This window comes from Callorhinchus milii, unplaced genomic scaffold, assembly GCF_018977255.1.
Source record: "Callorhinchus milii isolate IMCB2004 unplaced genomic scaffold, IMCB_Cmil_1.0 Scaffold3, whole genome shotgun sequence".
Lineage (NCBI taxonomy): Eukaryota > Metazoa > Chordata > Chondrichthyes > Chimaeriformes > Callorhinchidae > Callorhinchus > Callorhinchus milii.
In genome coordinates this window covers 86990906-87018099 of record NW_024704744.1, presented here as the reverse complement: position 1 = coordinate 87018099, position 27194 = coordinate 86990906, and the positions used below count along the sequence as shown (strand labels likewise).

Here is a 27194-nt window from a genome sequence, read left to right as displayed (position 1 = left end):
TTTCCAAAAGGTGGAAAGAAACTTGCACTGACTGCTACTACTAGAGACCTGGGTTCAATTCCAGACAGGGCGAAACCTTGGGCAAGTCTCCTTACTCCACACGCCTAATAATAATCCCTCCAAAACCCAAAACAATAATAATTGGTCATTTTCAATCTACGACTGTTTGTGGGACATTGCTGTGCGCAATTGGCTGCCGCGTTCGCCCACAGATATACAGTCAATTCACTTTACAGTGTGTTCTGTGAAGCGCTTTGGGACGTCCTCCCGACGTGAAAAGCGCTACATCAAATGCAAGGATTATTATTATTATATTACACCTAAGAAATTAGTATTTCAGCTCATAATACATGACTTTATATTATTCAGGTAAACCTGGCCACTCTACGTCCTCTTAAACACCACAGTGCCAACACTGGGCATACCTGCTCAATAAAACTATTGATTCAGTCAATACAAAGTAATGCTGCCCCCATTGTCTAGCACCATTGAAGAGGGATTCTGCATTAAAATCCCCACTGAAGAGGAATTTTGGATGAAAATTTTGCTCTCAACGATCCTACAAATAGCAAAGACAAAGAAATTGGGATGAGATATTTTTGAAGATTACCTTGGGGGCTTTATCTGCTTTGAGCTTTCGGAGCACCTCTCCTTGCTCAAACACTTTGTTGTGCAACATTTTGTTTGAACTGGAATCTACGTTTGTAGGTGTGGATGCAACGATTGAAGTAGGTGTGGGCAGGTTCCCAGGCTTGTACTCCATGCCAGCTTTCTGTTTATACTCGGCCTTCATTGCGAGCAGCGATTTCACTGCTGTATCCACCTCCTCTCTGGGCGCTTTCTTGCTCTTAAGATCTCGTACCATCTCACCTTGTGCTGCCACCTTGTTGTAAAGTGAAACAAGGTCCACGGTGTCACAGGTGGAGGGAGGGATAGCAACAACAGCAGGTGATGCAACCTTAGCCGTAGAGTCAGTTTTAGTCTAAAAGTAAAATTAAAGATAATTGTTTTTAGAAGCTATTACAGTACCTTGTCTTCTTCCCTGCTATTAATGCCCTGTGTGAAGCAGAGCATTGTAAAAGATCCTATTGGTTAACAGGAAACAGACCACAGCAATTTTATATCTTCAATTCAATATTGGAAGCACTGATTTAGTAACCAAGTCATTTGGAATGTTAGGAGCAATCACAATTATACAGCAATCAGTTTTTTTTAAAAAACACAAATCCACAAGCAGCTTCTCAGCTCCTCTCATGTAAAATTCTGTTTGATAGTATACTGGAAAGATAGCACAGCTCAAATTATCATCAAAACCAGTCATAATACAATACAAATTTACATTTATATTGCATCTTTCATACCAGGAGGACGAGCCAACCCTCAACAGTACTGATTGGGCACCCAAGCTGGGGATGGGAGCTGATGGGGTGAGGAAAAGGAAAATGAATGGATGAAAGCATGGTCAGAGGTTTGTCTTGTGAAGGACCTGAATAAGATGAAGGAGTCAAGGGCTCTGAGATGGAGTTCCATAGAGTGGAGGCAGAAAGGCTGAATCCCGCCCACCTGCAAATGTTGGGGCAAGTTCATGAACCAGTCCAGTGCCTGCTGAGCGACAGGAGCACCTGGGTTGGTAGGATTTGAAGAGGTCGCCGAGGTAGGGTGGGGTGAGACCGTGAAAAGAAGATTCTGAGTCGATCCACTGGGGGATGGGGAGCCAATGCAGCCAAGTGAGGATGGGGGTTGTTCAACTGAATATTTTTTGAACAAGAAAAATAAAACTGAATGAAAATGCAAGAGTGGACAAGATGCAGGTGGTGACCCCCAATACTTCAGAATCTGGCCTTACCGCTTTCTTGGTTGCATCGGCCTTACTTTTCTCCTTAGAGCCAGAGGTTGGCATTTCCTTAGTGTGACCATCAGGGATGTAAATCAAAACACATGGAGATTCCTTGCAACTGTAAGGGCTAAACAAAATCACAGATCTAGAATTCATTAGGGTTCAACAGTACACGTATAGAGAGTGCTCAATCAATGCAAGCTTATTTAACTTGCAAATTATAGAGAGGGGATTTCTTTTACATGTCAAGGATTTTGCCAAAGTTAGCAGTTTAATGTATAGCTTCATTTAATTTTAAACACTGACCAATTCACAATTCTATGTAGAATTTCTTAAATACTGCGTTCAATAGCTTGATGTAATGTGGAAATTTTGGAAGGATGAAATCAAATGGACCAGAAGACCTTCTTCACCTAAACCTCTATCGTCAACCTATGGCCTATGGGTCGGAAATGGCCCACGGGGCTGTCAAGAAGCTCCCTCACCCCGAACATTCGTACAAGTCTAGGAACTCCATGTTGAATCGGTAGCGTGTTTTTAGTTTCTTGTTGATTGAATATTTGTTGATTTATGGCATTAATCAAGAAATATTCAAGCACGATCATTTATTTTGTTGGCCGATCATAAAGGCTGGCCACCACTGCTCTAGGGTAATCAATCACTTTAGCACAACGTCAAAAGAGAAGCTCATAGAGAGAATATCACAAACAAAAGAATGAACATTTATTACCACCTACACAGGTCTGATCAGATAATTGTTAAGCAAAAGTTGCTTTAATTTTCTTACTATGATCATTTCCAAAAGCCCGAATGAGCTGTGGTTACAGCTCAAACATGGTACTATTAGCAACGTTTCTTAGTCATTTCTCTTCAACCATAAACATTTTTGCTTGAAAATGTGAAGAGTTAAAATTGCTTACCTGACTGGTTCATAAGGCTGGTCACAGATAAAGAATCCTCTTCTCTGTAGTTGAATGATATCTCCTTTTTTTAATTCTTTCAAACAGGGGTCACCCAGCATTTGTTCTTCTTGCTAAAATGTAGAAGAATTTTCCCTCTCAATAATGTCATTCACATTTCTGCCTATTCCCGTGAATGTTAATCTCTTAGCAATATTTCAAAAATCAGGCAGTCCTGGCCAATGTTCCTCCCTCATCCAAATTAATTCAAACACAGATTGATTTTTCTTCTATCCCTGATATTATGTGGAATGGTGCTGGTGCAGATTAGCTGAATCACATTGGCATTTGCAAAGTCAATAATTATTTTCCCACTTGCAAGCATTTCACTGTGATTCAAACGCCCTTAACATGCAATTACAGAATCTTGGCTGAAATTTTAATCCAACAAATATGGTTTTACTTGAATTGGATTTTCACTGCCAACAAATGCAACACAGTACCTTGCTATTTTGGTTCACGTAATCTTTGAAGTTTTCATCTTTGCCCAGGACAGGCTTGTTGATAAGGTGTTCATAGTTAACACAGATTGTGGGGATACATGGAGCTTGTGTAGTCTCTACCAGCCATGTGATCTTTGTTGTCTTCTTATAATCCTTATTCTCGAGATTTAATTTTGCATTTAGTGACACAATTTTCCCTTTGGAGTCTCTGTAACAGAATCACAAATTTAATCAACAACATGTATTGATTTTGACTGATAATGAAGCAAGTGGTGAAAATTTCACCTGAACAGGAAAGCCTTAATGTCCCATAGAGGGTCAAGTTATTTGTGTCCATTCAATGTAATAATGTCAAATAAGATAATTTTTAGTATTTCGAATTGACCCAAATGTGCACTATCGTAAAAAAAGTCCCTCAACTCCTGACTCAACAATAATATTAATAATCCTTGCATTTAATCTAGCACCTTCGAGACGTCTCAAAGTGCTTCATGGAATATACTGTAAAATACTTAGATTTTGTGGGCGAAACTCAGCAACAAATTGCACACAGGAGTGTCTCACAAACAGTCATGGATTGAGTGACCAATCTTAATTTTTTTTAAACAAATTATTAACCCCAGAAAATCGATCCACCAACCAATTAACAACTGGATTCCTACTTACTGCTTGGTCTGCAGAGGCGTGTGGATGAAGGAAACTTGCCCAACGTTTCGCCCCACCGGGAATTGAACCCAGATCTCTCATTTGCAAGGTGAGTACTCTAGCAATGTCAAAGTCTGTGAAGTCTGCCCTCAGCTGTTGCATCTGACTCATGGATTGCAGCTTCCAACTGCACATTAGTGGTTTTGTGAGATTTTCCATTTACTAAAAGGGTATCCCACTAACTGGTAAAGATAACTATCCATGGGGATCCAGGACTATTTGATGTGCTAGATTTTCAGTGCATCACTCAATTGACCCCATTTTTGCTCACCTGTTAATTTTGGTGATAATAATGTTGCCCCAATTGATAAAGGTCACCATTTCTCCCTCCGTGAAAGTTTCTGCATCTGCTCCCTCAATAAGCACTTTAGCTCCATACCACACTGGCTTCACCCCCACCTCAGGATTCTAGGAAAAAAAAGGAAAAGTATTGGTTCAGGGATAACCATCAAAGCATTTCTTCTTTGCGTTTTGATTAATATCTTTTTCTTGTAATTTCCACACACATATCAAACCTGGTTAAAACGTGAATATCCACCTTACAGGGCAATCCTGTTATAATGTAGTGTTTTGCTTCTATAAACTTAAATTTCTATTACCTTGGGATGTTTGGCCACTTCCTTCATTTCTTCCTGCGTACCTGGTATGTTTACAGGTACCACTTGGTCCTGTAATATCGCAGTGTAGCGAGGTGCCACAGGATCGATGACCTGAAGTAAAATCATAGGGGTTTATTTGCTGAATGCTATAATGCCAACTGGCACTCCACTTTCATCTGCATGCAACAGCCAAAACAGGGTATATGGAATTGTTTAGCTTGCTGCATTCGGCCAACCTTTACACAAGAAATATTTGAAAACCATGGGATGAAAAGTGACCACTATCAATGTCCACGTTTCCACTTACACACTTATCTCATAATGGTACAATTCTCTATTAATCGCTGCACAGAGTTTATCCAGATCAAGTAATGTACACCTGATTTTCAGCAAATTTAGATTCAGAGGCCAATTAGAAATTCCCCACGGAACTTTATTCCCGGGTTCATACAATATTTGCAGTTATCTGCAACAATATAAACAATCCTTGAGCCAAAGAAAATAAAACACAAGCCATTCCTCTTTGGGTTGATGATAAGGACAGATCTTGTTTTGATGCTCCAAGGATGAAATTGTATTGTTGAAATACAGGCAGGGAGGAAAATGGGAAGGGGCACGGGGTGGGAGGGGGAAGCAACTCAAGAAATTATAATTCAATGGTTTAGTGTTCAGACCTGAGGCAAGTAGACAAAGGTCCCAGCGTGGTATTTCTGCACTCCGTTAAGTACAAGTTAGACCATTTCACTTAAGATTTGTACAGAGAGGTGTGCATTCAGTTGTGGACATTAGGATTGGGTTCAGCTATGTTCCATAGTTGAATAGTCTGTCAAATCTTGCAAGGCCCACTACTGATTAATGGCTACTTTACATAGATTCACATTGACTGTATAGCAATAGAAACAAGCCATTCAGCCAACTAGTCCTTGACTACATTTATACTCCACATAAGTCTTCACCCACTCCGTACTCCCTCCCAAACCCTATTTCCTTCTTCCTAATTTGTATATCTAGCTTCCTCTTAAATACATCTATACCATCCAAGTCAACCACCTCTCCAGGCAGTGAGTTCTACAATCTCACTACCCTCTACATGATGTAGTTTCTCCGAAATTCTCTTTAGATCCCCTAGTCACGATCTTATCAATATTGCCCCTTTCTTCCCCATCTTCAGATCATGCCTGAAGATCTCCCTCTTCGACCGTGTTTACGGTCACCTCGCCCTTTCCCTTTCCCCCGGCTTGGCGTCGTGCTCTGCCACTGTAAAGTGCTCTGGGACGCTACCCTGCATGAGGGGTGCTATATAAATGCAAATCGCTGTTGCCCTATTTATGTTAAAATTATCAAACCTCTTTAAAATTTTGAAAGACGAAAATGTATCAGAACATGCAAAAGAGGAGAGAGAATCGGCAACAAAGAGATAAGAGACCTCTAGCTTTGATTTCACTCCAGATATTGAAGCTTCTATTTGCAGAAGCACAGAAAGATTCCAAATTATTTTCTTCCCTTCACCTCAAAAATAAATCTATATTTTTAATCCAAAGAATAGGTAAAGGGAAAACAGCTTCACAGAAATCCTGGAGCTGGTCCAGAAAATGCTGGTAGAAATGAGAAAAGAATGTTTGGTCCCAATAAGTAATAAGTACAGCACTAATTATCTAGGAAAATGTGCAGAAAACCATACCAGCTAAACCATACAATCATGAGTTACACACAAGGTGTTGGCTTTGTGCACAACTTAAACCAGTTGCATTAAGCATTGGTGCCATGCCACAAGTGTAATGGAAACCTAATAACCGAGTTAAAGCAGAAAATTGTTTATCAATACCTTGTTACAGTTAGCTTGCAGCTTGAAAGAAGCAGAAAATGCAATGCGTAATTTGGATTTAATTCACAATATTGCACAAATTAATTTTTCAGCTCACGGAAGATAATTTTCAAGGCAGTTTTTTGTGTTTTTAAAACTGTCATTCCAAGCCCCAGCCACCCTCCAAGTATTTTTTCCCCCCAGAATTAGCCTTTGTCTGGAAACAAAAAATTAAGTCACCATGTAACGAGTCACAAGAACATTCCATTTTCTTCAAAACTGTGAATGGAAGCAGAGCCCCACCATTTTCAAACTACTCTTATCACACAGGCTCATGAACATAGAACAGATATTTGAGATACAAAGAGTTGATGACATCCACAGAATGTTTGGTAGAGTGCATCAATTTATTTTATCAGCTTGTCAAATTACCTTTTTGTTAAAGGCCCAGATCTTGTCCCACTCCATGTTTACAACTGACCTCGAGCCTCCCTACGAAACACAAACAAGTATACTGTATTAGTTTTTAAACAGGAAAGAGCAATGTCTTCACACAAGAAGGATGAGTGAGAAATACACATTTTATTTCCAGTCTTTGTGACACCAGGGTAGGCATTCAAAATACTATAAATACCCAGGGAAGTACCGAATTTACAATGAACTCACCTGAGCAGTAATGAACTGTTTCAACCCCTCAACAGTCATCCCCCTTCGCAGGACTCCACGCACTGTCGGAAAGCGAGGATCATCCCTAAACAGGGAAATGTTATTTGTATTGCATTGTGAAAAACCCTATATGCAACTTTAGTTTTTTTTAAATAACTGTTTGGCGGAACAAAGACAGCTGACAATATTAGCCTAAAACATTGGATACTTCTGAAAAGCTGCAATCTTAAATCCTTATACAAGTTTATTCCTAGCATAATAATTAATTCTATTAAATTTTCAGTGAAAACGTACCATCCATCCACTAGACCCTCATTGACAAACCACGTAAGCTTTCTCTTTGATAGTACAGTATTATTCAGGTTAAGGCGGCTGTACTCCCAAATATAAGGTTTCCGAATCTCCAGCGCATCAATGATCCAATAATACTGCTCATCTCGGTCATGATACTCAGTCGTCCTTAGTGCATGTGTGACATCTTCAAAACTGTCTACTATTGGGCATGCAAAGTCATAGATTGGATAAATTCTGCAAATGAAGCAAGAGAAATTCAAATGCTTGTTAGTCATTTACTTGCAGCATCGTTCTGTAAACATACCTCTAAAATGCGCAATGAAACCATTACTCAAGGCACATTTAAGCAGTTGGTCTGGAAGGGATACTTTTTTTCTACTTTATGCATCCACAACTGCAGTTTTACAGCTGGAAACTGAATATAGTCACACAGTAACACATGTAGATCATTGGAACATCTAGCCTTTATCATCTAACTTCCCAAAATATTCCTTCACCTTATCTATTTCATCATCTAAAAATCCGATCCTCCTTGGGGGAGTAGGGGTAGGGGGAGGTAAGCGGGGTCTTCTTGGAGCTGAATTGGCTCCAAGGTGACATGCCTGGCAATGGAATGTCGGAATCAAGCCAACCCTCTGTGACGGTTGTGAGGCGGGTCCACAGTATTCCAGGGCACAGCTGATGACATCACAGCTTCCTGGCTCATCAGCAGGACCAGGAAGAGCAGACCAGTCACTGGGGGCAGGGAGTCATCCCACTCCTCCTGTTAACCCTGCAAGCCGAAGCCCTAATCAGTAGGATGGTTCTAGCTGGACAAGCAATGAGAAAGCTTGCCCGACAGCAATGTCAATGGCAACTGACCCGATTTTAGTTAGTTAGACTCCAGCAGTACCCCAACGCACACTTTGGGGTCCCCTAGCCTTGGCTCTTGCCAACCTGAGTCAAATACTTTCCAGAATTCGGTAAGCAGGATTTATCCCTCCAGGGAGAGTGTGCATTCTGCTGCAACAATCCATCTCTGGGATTTCCATGTGTAGATGGTATGCATAGAAATATCAGCTTGGTTTGGATACTCTTAAGCGTGGTGATGGATTTCCACATGTGTGAGACACCCGGCAGACCAAAAAAACTTCTAAAAACTTGGGCTCCCTTTAATTTCCCATAAAATTTCTAATTTCTATCATCATACAAACCTCATCGAACCTCATTATGGTTTTCTTGTATCCTGGAAGAGATTTTTTTAAAAAAAAGTAAATCCGAAGGACATTCAACAAATCAGTTCAATTTGCAAGACACAATTGATTTACATGCTTACTTGTACTTCGTCCCTGTACGTGGATGTGGTGCGATCTTGCATCGGTAGATAGTGGGATCTCTCATACAGCCATTGTTGGAGGCCATGTCAATTTTCGCTCGTAAACAGCAGGTCTGTCCAAATTCACTTCCTTTAATCATCTCTTGCCACATCTGCAGGTTTTTCTCCACAGCTACAGAAAATCATATATCAGTGTCAACACAGCAGGGTATTAAACCTAAAAATGTTAATCCGCCTCTACAAGAAAAACAAAACAACTAGATTTGTATCCCCCTCTAAAGGATTATTCTCTTGTCAGTAAATTTGCCAAACTGGCAATGAGCTCATACTATTTCCTGCTGGATTGGTGGATTTAGAACATGTATGATTAGTTATGGTTAGAATAGGATTTCCTTTCAAAACAATGGCACTGGCTCACTAAATCAAAGTTCACCAGTGATTGCAACCTTTATATCCTATGAAGCACTTTGAGATCTCTTAACGATGTGATAAGGTGTTATACCAAATACAAGGATGATTATTATTATTATCATCTTTAGAAGAAAAAATTAATTGAGATACAACAAACAAAAATTCTGCGACTAACAGCCCAAATAACAGGCAGAAACTCGATGATACTCACAATTGGACCGGTTTTTAGATTCAACCCTCTGTTCACGCTCTTGCTTCATTTGTTCTGCAGGAGTGTTGTCCACATAGGCGTTCCCGTCTTTGATCATCTTCTCAGCAAAATTCATTATGGTGTCAAAGTAATCAGAGGTGTAAGTGAATCGGTCTGGTTTTATCTGCAGCATTGAAATATCTTCCAAGATAACCTAGAGAATTCAGTCAAATTTTAAAAAGATTTCAGCTCCAGTGTCATAATTCAAACAAATTCACCATGAAAGATAGGCTAAAGAAATCTTCACAACTGTTGAGATCTAAAGAGAACTGCATCCCTGAGAGTTTACATGTTGTATTTACACTTTTGCAATTTATCAAGCCGTAACCTCAGAATGTCTCAATATGACCTAGCTTGGCTTCCATAGTTCCGGTCAGGTATTTCAAGACAGCTACAAATGTGGACAAAAAATAAATGACCCAGGTTTATGAATAAATATTGCAAAATGTTTTCAAATGCATGGATGAGGCAACACCGATTTGTTCAGGAACTGTGCCATGGAATGGTAAAACATGTTTTTACACTGGTGATTTCCCACAAGGTTCCTATCGCCAGCTTGGCTATTGGTGAAAGCAGTTGAGCAGCTTTTCTGCTGGACAGTTTACTTAAAAAGAACAAATTATATCTTTTACTGTCCTGCTTATCCACAAAGTCACCTCTATCAACGATCAAGCTATTCTTTCTCATAACTGTTTACCTGCCTATAATGTTAAAAATAATGTATTACAATTACTAAATGAATTTCTTTACCAACCTTCTCAAAGTCTTCCTTTTCTTTTTCAGGATTTGTGTCATCAAACCTCATGATCAGTTTGCCTTTAAAGCTCACTTGGTAGTGCTGATTCAAGAGTGCAGCTTTGGCATGTCCAATGTGTAAATAACTGCAAAACAAGCAAAACACCTTAGCAATAGTGTTTATGTTAAAGAAAATAATGTAATGCACACTTCGTATAGTGTCAAGATTATTATTTATGTGGACAGCAGATCCATTATATAACAATGCCATTCCACCCTCTGCAATACTTAGTGTGTAATAGAATGAATTTCAATGCCAAACTTTATCTTGCTGTGTATCCAATTTCAGCCACTTGGGAGAGATGTTCAGAATCCACAAGTTCTAGACAGTGCTCCCAAGTGGATAAAATGAGAAACTGCACCACAATACAACAGTACTATCACACACAAGCAACGACAAAAGACGCCAGAAAGCAACAGAATAAAAAACATGCAAGGATGGATGATCATTGTCTGTCAAAATTCTTACAGTCATGTCAGTGTGGCTGAGTTGGTAGCACTCTTTCTTGCCTCCGGGTCAGAAGGCTGTGGACTCGGAAGTAAAGTTCAAAGTCTTGGTTGACAATCCAGTGCAGTACTGGGGAGGCACTAGATTGCCAGAAGTGTTGTCCTTCAGATGCAAAGTTAAACCAAGGTTCCAGTTCAGGTTAACATACCAATGAACCTTTGCATTCGATAAAGAGGCTATAACATCAAAATGGCTCAAACTGCTTCAGAAGTAATGGCTGTAAAACTAAGTGACTATTTATAGGCTATGTGATTCAAAGAGAAGGGGAATTTCTCCAATTGTCCTGGTTATTCATATTGTGGCTGTGAGATTGCTGCATCCAAATTAGCTGGCTACAAATAATAGTACAGAGTCACTACACTCAACAATGAAACAATCCCCTGTGGAGCATTGAGAAGTTATACGTGATATATTAAATGCAAGAATTATTAGTAGTAAGAGTAATAATAATGGTTACAAATTACTTTTTCCAAACTTCTCTCATGAAGTAGAATACTATAAAGAGAGCCAGGGAAACTCTCCCCTAGAAAGCTTGCAAACAAATAAAACAAAAGTTCCTCTACCATTACACCTGCCCCAAACCTCAATTAATGGCACCTACATGAACGTACACAAACATCCCTACACAGGACAGGTCTTCAGATCTCATAATCTAGTTGGTCATTGAGTTAGAGCACAAGCCAGAGTACAGTATCTGGGAAAGGGGAAAGCAGAGGGTGGCACAAGAACAGCAAGTAGCAGATAATGGGGGAGTGGGAGAGAGAACGGGAGGAAATCCAGACAAAGCATCCAGTGTGCCCCTTGACTCTAAGTACATTATTTGATCATCACTAGACACTGCTGGTGAACAGGAAATGCTGCTCAACCAATAACTTCAGTTCTCGCAAATAAGTGCTTACACTCCAGCTCTATAAGTGCTTTTACTCTGGCTTCTAGGGTACATCCTATAAATGGTGATAATAATATTAATAATAACAAGATTACATTTGTATAGCACCTTTCACGTCAGGAGGACGTCCCAAGGCTGGACAGTGTACAGCATTTCAAACCCGAGCTGAGTTCAGGGGGGAGAAGAGAGGGGAGGGGAAGGGAGGTGACCAATGGCATGGCCGAAGAGGAGGGTTTTGAGGAGGGACTTGAAGGAGGCTAACGAGGGGGCGAGGCGGAGTGATTGGGGGATGGAGTTCAAGAGGTTGGGGGCAGAGTGGCTGAAGGCTCTCCCGCCAATGGTGGGGCGGGTGGGTCAAGGGACGTGGACCAGGCCAGAGGCGGCTGAGCAGAGGGAGCGGGCCGGTTGGTAGGGGGTTAGGAGGTCACAGAGATAGGATGGGGTGAGGCCATGGAGGGCTTTGTAGGTGAGGACCAGGATTTCTAACTGGATCCTCTGAAGGATAGGGAGCCAATGGAGTCGGGCGAGAATGGGGGAGATGGGATCACGGAGTTTGGTGCGGGAGAGGACACGGGCTGCAGAGGGAATGGAGAGAGAGAAAGGAGCGGAGCTGGGACGCGACGACTCGTTCTAGGACCTTGGAGAGGAATAGGAGATTAGAGATGGGGTAGTAGCTGGAGAGTAGAGATGGGTCCAGGGAAAGTTTTTTTCAGGATGGGGGTGATGACGGCTGTCTTTAGGGGGGTTGGAACTGAACCGGTTGACAAGGAGAGGTTAGTGACGTCGGACAAGAGAGGGAGCTGAGAGATGAGGAGAGAGGTGGGGATGGGATCGAGGAAGCAGGTGGTGGGTTTGAGTTTGCAAACAATCGCAGAGAGGGAGAAGGGAGAGATAGGGTTGAAGGAGTATGGGGGGGGGTGAGTGGGGGGTCATGAGAGAGAGGTGATGTGGGGGTGGCTGTGGACGGGGCAGAGGTGGCTGAACGTATCCCCTCGATTTTGGTTTCGAGGAAATCCAGCATCTCCTCACAGTTGGAGTTTGAGGAGAGGATGGGCGAGGTGTGGCAAGGTGGATGGAGGAGACGATTTGTGGTGGAAAAAAGAACCTTGGAGTAGAAGGAGGATTTGGCGGCGGCAAGAGCGCAGCGGTAGATCTTGGTGTGGTGAAGCCAGATCTGTCAATGGACCGTTAGTTTGGAATTGGTCCAGGCGCGATCGGCAGCTCACACTTGTGCCTTGAGGGAACAGAGATGGCTGGTGTACCAGGGGGATTTACGGGAGTATGAGGAAGTTTGGGAGGTGAGGGAGTCAAGGAAGTCCAGAATGGAGGAGGGAGTTGTGGAGAAAAAAGAGTGAGGAGGGGAGATCGGTCAACGAGGGCCAGAGGTGTAGGAGTTCAGATGACTCCAGGGCAGTGAAGAGGGAGAGGGAGGAATTTTTTTTCCACGGAAGATATGTGATAGTGGAGGGTTGAGAAAGGAGAAAGGGTACGGAGGTGTTGAGGGAGATGAAGTGGTGGTCCGAGATGGCTTTATCAATGATGGTGATGTCCAAGAGGTTGAGGCCCCGGGTGATCACCAGGTCAAGGGGGTGGCCACAGACGTGGGTGGGGGAGTGGATGAGGAGGGAGAGGTTAAGGGAAGAGAGGAGGGAGGAGAGGTCGGCAGAGGTAGAGCAGGAGGGGCTGAAGTGGAGGTTGAAGTCGTCTAGGATTAGGAGGCATTCAGAGCAGAGGGAGAGGGAAGATAGGAGGGTGAAGATATCTGAGAGGAAGGTGGGGAAGGCTTGGGGGGACGGTAGACAAGGATTTCGAGGGAGAGCCTGGAGGGGTGGTAGAGGGTAAGGTGCTCGAAGGAGGGAAAGGTTCCGGAGGAGTAAGGGGAAAGGCCGAGAGGGGACAGGGAGATGAGAGCTCACCGCCACCTTATCACCTTATAGCGCCTTATCACATCGTTGAGACATCTCAAAACACTTCACAGAATACACTGTGAAGTGAATTGACTGTATATTTTGTGGGAGAAACGCAGAAGCAAATTGTACACAGCAACGTCCCACAAACAACCATGGATTGAGTGACCAAATTACCGTTAAAAAAAATGTTTGAAGTGATCATTACCCCGGAAAACGATCCGCCAATCGACTAACAACTTGAAACTTCAAGGTGCTACTGATGCTTAGTAATTTGGTAAGAGAAGTGGATATTATGGTATTATTGCTTGGGAGCAATTCACTCTACAGGTTAACACTGTTGTGCTAACCACAACTCTTTTCAAAACAAAACTGCTACCTTCGGCAAGAAAATCCCAATCCAAATATTAATACTTTGTGAAGCATCCTGTTCGAGACGTGACAAATTAACATTTTGTTACTTCTCATTATTTAAATGGATGGAGAGATTCCTGTCTATTTCAACATACAAAGACCCAACACAAACACGCTTTACCAATACAAAGAAAGCAAATAATCAGACATAATAACAACAATAATAGTCCTTGCATTTGATATAGCACCTTATCACATCTTCGAGATATCCAAAGCGCTTTACAGAATATACTATATAGTGAATTGACTATATTTTGTGGGTGAAATGTTACGTCCAATTTCACACAGCAGTGATAAGGCAACAGGAGGGGTGGGGGCTTTTGAAGAGCATAAATACTACATGGACTATTTGGGCCAAATGGCTTGTTTCCATGCCATAGAATCTATGTAACTCTATGCAATGAGAGCAATATCCACAGCATGACTTTCAATCCTGTTAACTCACCCACTGGCCTCTGGTGGAAACCTCACTATCACTTTCCCAACCTCTGCACCAGGCAGTTCCACAAACTTTCCACGATCCTCTTTCTTTTCATTTCTCTGTAAAACGTTTTGGAAAATATAAAATACATTTCTCAATATTTATCATCACAGAGATTTTTTGTACTACAGGAAGATAACATTCAACCCATCAGATCTGTGCTGGTGCTTGCTCCCCCATTCCAATCCAATTTCCTTGCTGCTTCCCCATTATTTTTCTTGTTATTCATCCAATTCTACTATAACTGCGGTCACAAAATTGGCTTTAACAATCATTTATGGTGACATTTGCTCTGTGTAAAACAATTCCTTCACACCACTCTTCCTTTTATTAGATAGTAATCATGTGATTTGGAGACTTGGATACAAACTACATTCACAGATAATTTCTCCCCTCCCATTTGTTAACAAACTATTTAGCTTGATAAAGGAAGCAATTTCTTTCTAGAGAAATGTCGCCAAGAACACACATTTTTGTTTAAAAAAATGGCTATTCAGCTGTAAAAGCATTAATCCCATAAGGTACCACGTGCCAAGACAAATGACACTTAGGTCTTTTTCAACTTGTCCAAATTGCTCTAGTTAATGCTCCTCATCGATTCCCTCCAGAACACCACAGCAGTCCAGTTAAGTACTCCCTTTGCAACAAACTCTCAGTGAAGAAGACAAGCGGATGACCTGCCCAGACCATTGGCAATGCTGCTCTGTAGCTGAGCTGCCTTTTGATTTTTGTTGGCTCTCATTTGATCAGCACTTTCCTACAATAGTGGAGTTGATACTAGGAAATTACTACCACAAAAGCGTCTGATCAATCTGTAGAGTAGGAGTCAGAAGTACCAAGCCACCCCCCAAATTCATTGATACCATCTAGGATCGAGGATCTTCACAAGCTGTATTTTTAGAGCTAGACAGCAGTCTAGATCATCGAAATTCTGTGCTGCTCCAATTGTTATATCACCACTTCATGATTTGCAAATTAAATGAAAGACATTTTCAACCATAATCAAAATTTAAGAGCACTGAACCATAATGATCAACTAAAATGAGGTAGATTTAAACAAAAAGGTCACCAAGAGAGTGAGATGCTTAAAATATAATTAACAAAAATGTGCACAGTGAAGATGTCACAATGGAAACAGAGCAATGCAGAATTGAAAATGCTCAGAAATGACAGCAGCCTGTCATACTGCTAGCAGATTCAATCAACTGTTACAACATAGCACCACTCCTAATGATCAGCTGGATCTTAAGCCACACTAACTCAACTAGCTTTCCCATAAGTTTAGAAAACTGCAGACTCACCACTCTGTTCTGTGGTGCTGCTGTTGCTGCTGCTGCTGCCCATTTTTTACCCACAGACTGAAATGGGTCCTGTGAACCAAGGAAGTTGTACCAGCGCTTAACATGTGTTGGTGCCTTGTTCTGACTTAGCTGTTTTTGATAAGGGGTACTTCCTGTTGATGCAAGTACATAATATTCAAGAAAAGTCTAAAGAAAACTGAACAGATCTCATATGTCTCAGATTTGCAAATGACATCTAAACCTCTTTGGCCAGGCTCTGATTATAAAGCTGTTGGCAAACTTTCACATGCCAACTTTTAAATATAATTTTATTTTATATAAAATATATATTTTATTTAAAATGTATTTTAAAAATAATTTTCTAAAGAAATTACACAATTTTTCACCAAAGTTATCTTCATGGTTATCTAGTTTTCATTCAAACCACACTACCTTTGCTGCAGACAATGGTTCATTCTCCAAATCTCTTCCCACCTACTCGAGCGTTTGAGGCTCCGTTCTACCTCCCACTTTGTACCTTTCACATCAGTGACTTTCTCTCCTCATCCTTCAGCCTTATCCATTCTTTTGCTAACAATTCCACTCTACATTTATCAACTTAATTCAGTTCACTCCTCCCACCGTGCATTAGTTAAATAATTAACCTTGGAGTTATTCACACTCTTTAATGGGAAAGGAGAATCTAGTTTCTTTCAAATCTTTCTGTCGAATGGTATTAGCCTTGCTATTTCCTCCAATCTCAGAGGTAATATGTTCCTTTCAATGGCTTGACTGACGACATGTAAAGTGTTCTTGATCTGGGAAGATTTCTAGGATGTTTTTCATACTCCTGGACAGGATTTCTTTAATACGTGATCAATCTCACAGATTTGACCTCTAATCTGCGTATCCAGTCAAAATCTCTCTCTTTTTGACCAAATACATTGTCCTAAAAACTTCTTTCTACATCCTCTGTATCAAATTCAAAGCACATCTCACTGTCTCCTGCTATAAATCATTCTTCCCAAGACTGGGAAACTTCTCATTTCCTTCAGTCTTCTCTCCTACAACTATCATATTTCAAATCTCTAATTGCTAACTACAACTTCTGGACTTCAGTTGCTCCTTTCAACCTTGGTGGTGTCCTCTATTATAGGCTTTGCCCTTCATCTATGTTTCTCAATTGAAAAAAAATCCTCAACAAATATAATTAGTACTAACAAGCTAATTGCTGACCAATATTTTATACCATCTATGACCCAGGTTCACTTTAGTATCTAATATTGCAAATTACAGGTCAATTTAAATGATGCCATAAACCTACACTACAGAAATGATTCGGAAAAGACATGTCATGGCATATGGCAAATATGGATAACTCATAACCGACAAAATCATAATTGAGTTAGTTAGTCTCATTGTGGACGATACATATTCCATCCAGAACATTCATATCTTTAACTAAAAAAATATTTTAGTTTGTGGAAAATCAGCTTCAGCTTGAAATAATGATTGTAAAAGTACAATTACTCCCCTACACACAAATGTCATGAATAGGGATGCTATACATTCACAATTGTCATTCGAGTACAGTAAATTTCCACCTCAATGTTTCGCAATAAAAGACTCTCCAAAAATTAAATACACTGGATTAATGTATTTTGGGTAATAGCCATATAACCCCAATATTCTGAGGAAAGTTATCATCTTCTTCTCCACAAAGGTGTGCATTATATACAGGAAATAAGGCTGGGGGCCAATGCCAGGACTGTGTTCTCAACAGCAAAGGTTTCTTCCAGCTTCCTGGAACACGTCTCCATCAGGATCTGCTACAGAAAGAACTCTTTTGGATGAATGCCACCATTATTGACACAATTAGGCAGAGTCATAATGGGAAAGGAGGGAGTCTTGCAGCAGAATCCATGAATGTTTCACAATGGCATAGTGTTTCTCTCGCTTACACCAGCCACTGGGTCATCAGCCATCAGCAGATTATCTGGTTTCCTCCAGGTCCAAAATCTGCCTGGTTGTTGACATATTTCTCTGCATCTATGTATAATGCACACTCGGCCATATTTTGGAAGAAACATCCACACACTACACTGAATAACACAGTATACAAAACACATTTTTAATGCTTCTGTAGTCTGTCTCCTTGAGCCCAGTTTTCTCTCACTGGAGAAGCCAATATTATACAAACCTTTCAACTTTGCCCACACACACAGATCAGCCAGGGTCAACCCGTTTCCAACCAGAAATGTCCTGAGTGATAGAGCACAATCAAGCTCTTGTACTGCGTCAGGGAACAGAGCTGAGTCAGCTAGCCTTGTGCCACTGAACTCCAACCAGTGATCAACCTGTCAGTTAAAAGGAAAGAAGTTCAGTATTTTCAGTATTATTCATACAGTAGGTTTCAAAATCAACCATATTTCCATACTAGTAATATAAATTGGGGTTCTGATTTATAGTTTAGTTATAATTGTTGTGCAACTTTTCAATCAAATTTTCAAAACAAGAATCACTCTTCTCTTTTATATACTGATGTTTTTCAGCAGCAAAGGTTTTAAAATTGTCAACATGTTACTGCAGAACGCAGGTTCAATTAGAATGTGATTGAAGCGTGGACTCAAGACATTTACCAATGAAAAAAATCCAAAATGCCCACAAAAAGCTGCCTGGCTCACCTCAAAATACCAACTGGCTTCTCACACGCTNAAAAAAAATTAAATGACTTTGCTGCAATATGCAACAACATAATGGGCATTGTATACATAAGCTTTATTCTGTGAGTTATTTAACAGTAAAAAAAACCTGCAAAATCAAACCTACATAAGAAAAAGTGCAGCTGAATAACTTAAAAATCAAAACTTATTTCAAAGCACAACGGATCAGCTGTTCAACATTTCTTTATTCACATTTCCAACTAGAAATAATTAACTAGTTTTGGTATTAATTTGAATTAATCTGGCAATAGTTTTCGAATTAAAAGATCAACGTTTGTTTTTCTTTTGTTTCTCCCCCCCACCCTCTAGAGTGTTTTGACAGTGAGTCTAATAATTCTTAAAAGTTTTTTTCCACTCAAAAGTTTTAGACACCTAAAGTCACTATGAATGTTGAAACTTTTTTATGTACTGTGTGCAAATGAGACAGTTAAAATGTTTTCATACAGTTATTTAATATTGTGTCGCATTGATCAGGAAAAGATTAGGTGACACAATGAAATTAGTTCCATCTGTCTCAGCTGACATGGCAGCACTGCCCTACTTTGAATGCACAAGGACGTATTTCATTGGATTCACTGGAAATCACAGCTGTAACAAAAAAGAGCAGCCATTCTGCAAATTGAGCATAAAAGGAGAGTTGGCACATTGAAAGGTTGCTAGGATTCACAAAATATTATTGAGTCAACTGTATTGTAAATATGGGGTAAAAATCAGGAGGCAAAAATAGTGTAAGCAGTAAAATTACAAATCACACGGTCACATGCAAGTCAAGAGGGAAAATAACAGTGCTTATTCTTAACAGAAATTTTCATTGACAAAGTGATGCACTTCTGAGAAATTATACCATTTCAATGTTGTTAACCAATCCAAAAATTGGTACAGAGGAGCCAATTGATCATGAGAAGATATTGCTTTCAGACAGAGACCTGAACACATTTACAAGCAGCTCGGCTCAATTTCAAGGGTGGATGCGTCGGATCAAAACACAGACTAAAGATTTAATGGATGGAAATTGTCCAAACTGAAGTATCAATAATTCAGAAATTGCTACACAGGGTCACGCCTTACCTCAGCATGCTGAAGGAGATTAGAGCCATACAGGTTACTTTTGGTATCCACTCGGGCCAGGTAGCGGACAATGGAATTTACATCATTAAACATCACATCCCTGTGAGATTGAAATAAGAAAAAATATTAAGGTTCACGTTCGTTTGTACACAATCACAATGGAATGATCAACAATTCTCCACTGTAAATTTAAAAATTGTTGAAATTAGTAATTTGAGTGGAGTCCTGTAGCTCAGTGGTTAGAGCACTCGCTTTGCAAGCGAGAGACCTGAGTTCAATTCCAGGCAGAGGGCGAAACCTTGGGCAAGTTTCCTTACTCCACACAGAGCCTAATAATAATCCCTCCAAAAAACAAAAACAATAATAAATTGGTCATTTTCAATCTACGACTGTTTGTGGGACATTATAATAATAATCCTTGCATTTGCTGTGCGCAATTGGCTGCCGCATTCGTCCACAAATATACAGTCAATTCACTTTACAGTATATTCTGTGAAGTGCTTTGGGACGTCTACAAGGCGTGAAAAGTGCTATATCAAATGCAAGGATTATTATTATTAATTATTGTACTTTTCGTTCAAATGTTCAGTGTCCACAATCCCACTCCCCACCCAGCCCCACGATACATCAAAGATGCAGAAAATCTTGCTAAACAAGTTACAGATCTGTATCAATTCATGGAATGTGACAGATTCGTTGTCTGAAAAAACCTCATTCAACAAATCAGCACAGTATTGCATACATATTAATACTAGACTGTTCTGCAAAGACCAAACCCTGATAATTTGCAAAACTGATGCTCAAGAATACGTTATCTATAATTTATCCATTGGAAATTTAAAACATTTATTGCCAATTCTTCACCCCCCACCCCCATCTGAATCATTTGGAGTTCATTCACCAGAATTTCAATGCACTCCTGTGAAAGATGCTGAATGCATATTGAACCAGAATGTGACTATGACTTGGTATACTGCAACTATGTTAATCTATATAAATGAGTTGATCAATAGATATTTTAAAAAAGGATTAGAGAGTAATACAACTCTACAACAAACAGAAATCTGTAATTTCAACATGACAAAATTAATAGTTTAATAATTCCCCCCTTTGTGCAAGATGCAGGTTTTCTTAATAGAAAGAGGAGGACATCCTCCCAATATAAAAGGCGCTATGTCAAATGTAACGATTTTTATTATAACTGAATCTATAGTATTGTAGTTAGAATTAAACGGAAGTCAGTGATCCTTGTAATAACTTGTGATTTTTTTCCCAAGAAGTATCAGCAATAAACAACACCTCCTAACTGAAAACATTCCAGTTGGAGATTCATTTTGATTTAAATACTTTTCTTGGTTTAAGTGTAAAAGTGATTTTGTAAATGGTTTTACAAATATGCAGGACGTGCAATTCAAGGGAAGTGTCAAGTGGAGTCCATGCTTTTCTGTACAGTAGATAAGCTGAATCATGGTATACATTCTCATGTTCCTCACTGTGGTCAATTACAGAGCAGCAGTGAAAGAAGTAACAATCTGTAATGAGCATTAGCAGGCTATTTGGCCATGAGAGTAGGCGAACACAACCCTGTTTTCACCCAACGTCCACACAAGCACACTGCAAACCACAATCATTGGATAGCTTTAGGAGAATTTTGAGGCTGACTATAGCACCTCTCGTGCCACACTTGCTGAGATATGGGTACTCAGCAGCACACACTGGGGTAAAGTCGGGGGGAATTCCTGGTCCTTATAAGTCAGCTGGTCACTGAATTAAGTCACTGAGCCAGCAAAGGCTTGTTTTATTTTGACAACGTAATCTAATAAGACCTTGTGCGGAAAATTGCAATCACAAATAATCAAGATGTTAGTTGATTTCATTGCTTTTGATTACCTTGGCATTTATTTCAAAATAAATGTTTACCAACATGTCATTTAAATATATGATTTGAGAATGTGCACATCTAAGAATTAAGATTGTGCAAGGTGCAATACTACAGTTTCTTTAAATTTGATATTGACTGTTAAATTAAGAGGTGATAATAATCCCTTGATAGAAAACTCGATTTCTTGGCTTTCTGATACAGCACTACGAGTGACAGCAGTAAATCTATTCCTGTTGAGTTACTTACTTGGAGACGCGCAAAAGAGTCTCTTTGCCTTCTTCAACAGAAATACTGATGGAATCTTTCACATGTTCCACAGTCAGCAATGCATCTGCAAGAAAAAGAAATTCTTGATGTTAAATCTGTACATTCAAGTCAATCAAAAATCCAGTTTCACTGAAGGATGTACTGCACTAACAATTATGCAATTACTGAGTGTTGCTGAGTTGATACAAGCAGTGAACGAGATCCAAATCTGGCTACCAAATGTGATTTCAATTCAAATAAAATTAATTCAGAACCAATCTAGATTACAAGTCTAATATTAAGGTGTTGCAAATTAGCTTATTTTTAAAAATTTACCAAAAAAATTCACTGGTTCTGTAAATGTCAGTACATGTGAGGAGAGGGGGAAGAAAATGCAGGACTCAGTTCCCCCACCAGGAAAAATTACTTCACCAACAAGAACCAGTCTCCGTTGAAAATGTCAACAAATAACAATAATCCTTGCATTTGATATAACACCTTATCATATCATGAATAAGTGTGAGGTGATACACTTGGGTAGAAAAAATGAAAGGAGGCAATATAGACTTAGTAGCTCAATCTTAAGGGGGGTGAACGTACAGAGAGATCTGTGTGTTCAAGTAAGCGAATCATTAAAGGTAGCGGGGCAGGTAGATAAGGCAGTAAAAAAGGCATTTGGTGTACTGAGCTTTATTAGTAGGGGCATAGAGTATAAGAGTAGGGAGGTTATGGTTAATCTATACAAAACACTGGTTAGGCCTCAGCTGGAGTACTGCGTCCAGTTCTGGGCACCTTACTTCAGGAAGGAGAGTAAGGCACTGGAAAGGGTGCAGAGGAGATTCACGAGAATGATACCAGGAATGGGGAACCTTAGCTATGAGGACAGGCTGGAGAAGTTAGGACTTTTCCCATTAGAGCAGAGAAGGTTACAAGGGGACCTGATAGAGGTCTTCAAGATCATGAAAGGTCACAGTCTTAAGATATCTACCAAAAGAAGCAGTGAGGAGGTTAGAAGAAATGTTTCCACTCAGCGAGTTGTTCGAATTTGGAATGATCTGCCTGAAAGGGTAGTGAAGTCCAATTTGATAACAGCTTTTAAGAGAGAACTGTATAGGTATCTGGGGAAGACGGGTTTGCAGGGTTATGGGAAGAAAGCTGGTGATTGGGGTTAGTGAAAGTGACGCTCTGTCAAAGAGCCGGCACAGACTCGATCGACCGAATGGCCTCCTTCTGTGCCGTAAAATTCTATGAATCTATGAAAAATATCTTTGTGACGTCCCAAGTGCTTCACAGAATATACTTAAAGTGTTGTGACTGTGTATTTTGTGGGTGAAACATTGCGCACAACAGTGTCCCACAAACAGTCGTGGATTGAGTGACCAAATTATTGGTATTTTTTGAAGGGATTATTACCCCCGGAAAGCAGTCTACCAATCGACTAACAAGCGGCTTCCTACTCACTGCTAGGTAAACAGAGGCGTGTGGAATAAGGAACCTTCCCTAAGGTTTCGCCCTGCCCGGGAATCAAACCTAGGTCTACTTGCTTGCAAGGCGAGTGCTCTAACCACTAAGCTACTGAATTTATGTAGCAACTTTCCATCAGGAGGATGCCCCAAGGCGCTGGACAGGCAAGGTTTTGACCGGAGTTGAGGGGTGAAATCAAGAGGGGTGGAGGATAAGGGGGTGTGGGTGGGAGGATGACCAAAGGCACGGACAAAGAAGAAAGTCTTGAGACGTGCCTTGAAGGAGACAAGGCGAAGGGATTCAAGAATGCAATTCCAGAGCGTGTGGGCAGAAAGGGTGAAGGCCCGACTGCCGATGGTGGGACAGGCAGGGCAGTGGACATGGAGCAGGCTACTGCCAATGGAGGGAATGGGCAGGTTGGTTTAATATTTTTTTAAAAAAGTTGAAGTTGACTTTAAAATTTTAATATGATTTAATTTTCTTGAACAGTAGAAGTGGGCTGATTGTGGCAGGGTTCAAGCTATGAGTAAACAGGTCTGAGCCCAGAGTAATAGTTCCCATAATGCTTTTGCACAGCTAAATTTAGCTGCCTTTCCAATCAGCGCTTAAACAATGCAAAGAACATCGCTCCCTCTGAATGCTCCCTTGTCTGCTATTCTCTGTTCACAATAATAAATAATAATTTTTACATTTGCAACAGCAGCTTTCAGGTCAGGAGGACATTTCAAAGTGTTTCACAGGTTAACTGTAATGTGGAATGACTGTATTTTGTAGGTATCTAAGAATGAATAGAATCTAAGCTCTTGGCAAAATATGTTCAAATGTTTGATATTTGTATCATCATTTTCATGTTTACTCAAGACAGCGTTTGCCACAAATTGCAATGTCCTTTCAGAAACTCTCATTGAGGTCAAAAAGGATACGCAAAGGTCCTCCTCCCTTCACCTGTTACAGATTACCCTTCAGGGGTGCAGGCTGATTTTCCGACTTTCGAACCCAGGAAATTGAGGGTAATCTGAGATGATTTAACTCCACCCTGAGCAAAACTAAATGAGCTTGCTTTCCCACATCAATTCACTGAATTCATACGTTATAATAGAGAGGAATTAGGCACTCCCCTAAAAGTGATGCCCTGAACGGAACCAAGGAATCGACGCAACATACATCCATGAAAAAGTGGGGGATAGGATGAAACAAAGAGCAAGTTAATTTCACATGGCATTGGATAGATGGTTACAACTGCTCTGTCTCGTGGCATGACTGCAGTTTAGATGAGATACAGGCAGAACAAGTGACCTGATTGAAAGCTACGGTGAAGTAGCACTCGAGAGAACATCTAAGCCACTGACCCCAAACCCACCCTCCAGTCACCCCTAATCTCAGTGACCCTCCTGCTAGTTTAAGTAGTAACAACTCATCTGTAAAACAAAGTCTCACTTAAACCTTTCACTAAAAGGATTAAAGGATCAGAGATATGAACACCAGTTCAGTTCCATCTCTTACCTTCTCCAGTGTACATCTATCGGATCTGCACTGCAGTAAGTCCAACAGCCAGAGCAGCTGGGCTGGCTCAGTCAATCAACTGAATGTCTGCTGGTGCTTTGTAATTACGATGTGCCATTCCTATGCTTTATCAGGCTTAACAAAAGTGCAACTTACTGCATCTTTGAATACAATGCCATTATTAAAGACCCATCCAAAACAGAAACAATAAGTTCTGTCTGTGTATAAAGTGGGGGAGAAGACGAGTGTCATTATATTGATCTTGCTGAATCATGCACTGATTCCAGACATACAAGACCTAAAACCATCTTAGAAAGATCCCAGCAATGCGAAAAGACGGATTTTAATATGTGTATATGTAAATTTCAAGATGCTCTCATCACAAAAAAACATTAATGTTATCGGTGATATACTTAAAGAAAATTTCATTGCAGAATTCTTCAACAAATGTATTTTGCATTTTTTCATTTAAAAAGGCAAGGTATTGGACTGAATAGTGCAGATTTCAGGCGAGGCAGGTTGAAGACTCCCATGGTCTGCTTCTATAATGGCCGCACATAAAGAGAGGCCACTTCAATTAAAAGCTGTCAGTACCTGTGGATCGATATTCCAGCTTTAGGAGAGGAGAAAAGGGCAACAAATACAAAATAATTAATTCATTTTATCTTCAATACTGATACCCAGTCTCTATTTAAAATGGTATGAGCCTTTAGAGATAGATGGTCAGAGTCAATGTCACTCCATGGTGAGCAATAATTCCTTATGAAAAACAGTTTTGAACAATTTTAAAAGAATTATAAGCAAACAAACAAAACCACACCCAGTCCCAGCAATAAAAAAAATTGAGTTTGGTTGTTATCTAACCGGGGGCTAGGAAACCATACATACAGAATGACATTCAGCTTCCTCCTTTAGAAAGATTAATGAAATCAAAGATTGAAATGCTTCCACATACACATTAAATTAGAATGTAATATGCATTTCTCAAAGGAAAATGAAACTAGTTTTGAACACTCCAGCTGCACAATATTTTTTTAAAAACTGCACAGTTAAAACATGTAGGTGCATTGACAAATGTCTGCTATATAAAGTGTCACCTAATTGCAATGCTGAACACATCAATGACAAATATTTTTTTTTAAAAAGGGGGGGAAGAAACAAGGTCGAAAAACGATAGAGAGGCGAAATCGGGCATGCAATACAAGTACAAAATCCCATCACAGCAGCTCCTTTGCAGATGATCCAAATGAACTGAGTGAGTAAAGGGGAAGGGAGGGAGGAAGGAAAAGTTAGTTTTAAAGCAAATAGCGCATTAGGACAATTCTTGACTCAGAATCGTTGAATTATACAGCACAGAAGGAGATTATTCGGTCCATCGTGCCCATGCCGGCTCTTTCAAAGAGCTATCCAATGAGTCCCACACCCCTGCTCTCTCTCCCCAAAGCCTTGCAAATTTGTCCTTCCCAAATATCAGTTTACTCCTCTCTTGAAAGTTGTTATCGAATCTCCTTCCATCAAGCACCCTTTCATGCAGTACATTCCAGATCCGAACAACTTTTACTGCGTAAAAAAAATTCTCCTCCTCATCTCCCCTCTGGTTCTTTTGACAACTATCTGTGTGGTCTGGTTACCGACCCACCCGCCCGTGGAAACGTGTTCACCCTGTGCACTCTATGAAAACCCCTCATCATTTTGAACATCTCTATTAATTCTCTGCTTAACCTTCTCTCCTCCAAGGAGAACAATCACAGCTTCTCTAGTCTCGGTGGATACATGTTTGTCAATCAGGTTAAGCAGTTCCCCTCCTCCTTATCCCCCAAGGACGCTATACAAATGTAATCTTGTTGTTGTTGTTGAATCTCCAGCAAAGGAGCTGTCAGCCCCCAGCCCCCAGCCCCCAGCATGATGCAATAAGCCATGCCTCAGACTGACTCACACACTGGGGCCCAGGCGGGCGGCGGGGGAAGCTCTCCCTCCCCCCCTCCCCTCTCAGCCCCGAGCCCCGCAGGTCACTCACTCACTCACTCACCCAAAGGCGGGCAGGAGACGTTCACAACCAAAGTCGAAGCCATTCGTGCCTGTGGCGGGCGGTCTGACACCGGCTCCTCTCTGTCTGCCACGATTCCAGGCGGCGGCAGCAACAGCAGCAGCAGCAGCACCGCCTCTTCCGGCAGTCTCACTCTAAACCTCCCCCCGCCCCGCCCCCGCCCGCGCGCACACACACCGCACCCCCTACCCCGGATCCTTGGTACAAAGGTCCCAGGGACAAAAGTTCCGCCCTCCTCTCTCCTCCTCTCTCTCTCTCTCTCTGAGGAGTTGTTTATTTTTGGAGGGTCAGAGATATTGTGGTAAAATACTGTACTTTGGGCAACAATCTTCCAGATAAATTGATTGTTCATTGTGGGTCATCATTGCTGTGCACAAACTGACTGTCAGGTCTCCCACAAATACAGCCACTATACAGTATTTGACAGTAAATCCAATTAAGCACTTTTAATAACAATAATCCTTGCATTTGATACAGCACCTTATGACTTCCAGGTGTCTCAAAGCGCTTCACAGAATATACTGTAAAGTGAATTGACTGTATATTTGTGGGCGAAACGCGGCAGCCAATTGCGCACAGCAATGTCCCACAAACAGTCGTGGATTGAAGTGACCAATTTATTTTTTTTCTTGAGGGATTATCATCAGGCGTGTGGAGTAAGGAAACTTGCCCAAGGTTTCATACTGCCAGGAATTGAACCCAGG

At 40.7% G+C, this 27194-nt stretch overlaps 1 protein-coding gene across 1 annotated transcript in view; it reads right to left on the bottom strand.

Annotated features, from left to right (window-relative positions):
* eprs1 (glutamyl-prolyl-tRNA synthetase 1) overlaps positions 1-26590 on the bottom strand; it is a 36586-nt gene extending 9996 nt beyond the window's left edge. The window contains exons 1-18 of the mRNA XM_007904524.2: positions 26473-26590; positions 21477-21561; positions 19349-19448; positions 17758-17914; positions 15579-15730; positions 14242-14336; positions 10038-10164; positions 9245-9437; positions 8623-8794; positions 7308-7541; positions 7014-7098; positions 6780-6839; positions 4544-4654; positions 4216-4352; positions 3240-3447; positions 2758-2870; positions 1847-1964; positions 611-982 (exon numbers count right to left, since the gene is read on the bottom strand). Of these exons, the coding sequence (XP_007902715.2) occupies positions 611-982; positions 1847-1964; positions 2758-2870; positions 3240-3447; positions 4216-4352; positions 4544-4654; positions 6780-6839; positions 7014-7098; positions 7308-7541; positions 8623-8794; positions 9245-9437; positions 10038-10164; positions 14242-14336; positions 15579-15730; positions 17758-17914; positions 19349-19448; positions 21477-21561; positions 26473-26515 (2562 nt within the window). The 5' untranslated portion in view covers positions 26516-26590. The remainder of the gene's footprint in view (positions 1-610; positions 983-1846; positions 1965-2757; positions 2871-3239; positions 3448-4215; positions 4353-4543; positions 4655-6779; positions 6840-7013; positions 7099-7307; positions 7542-8622; positions 8795-9244; positions 9438-10037; positions 10165-14241; positions 14337-15578; positions 15731-17757; positions 17915-19348; positions 19449-21476; positions 21562-26472) is intronic.
* Between the last annotated feature and the right edge of the window lie 604 nt (positions 26591-27194).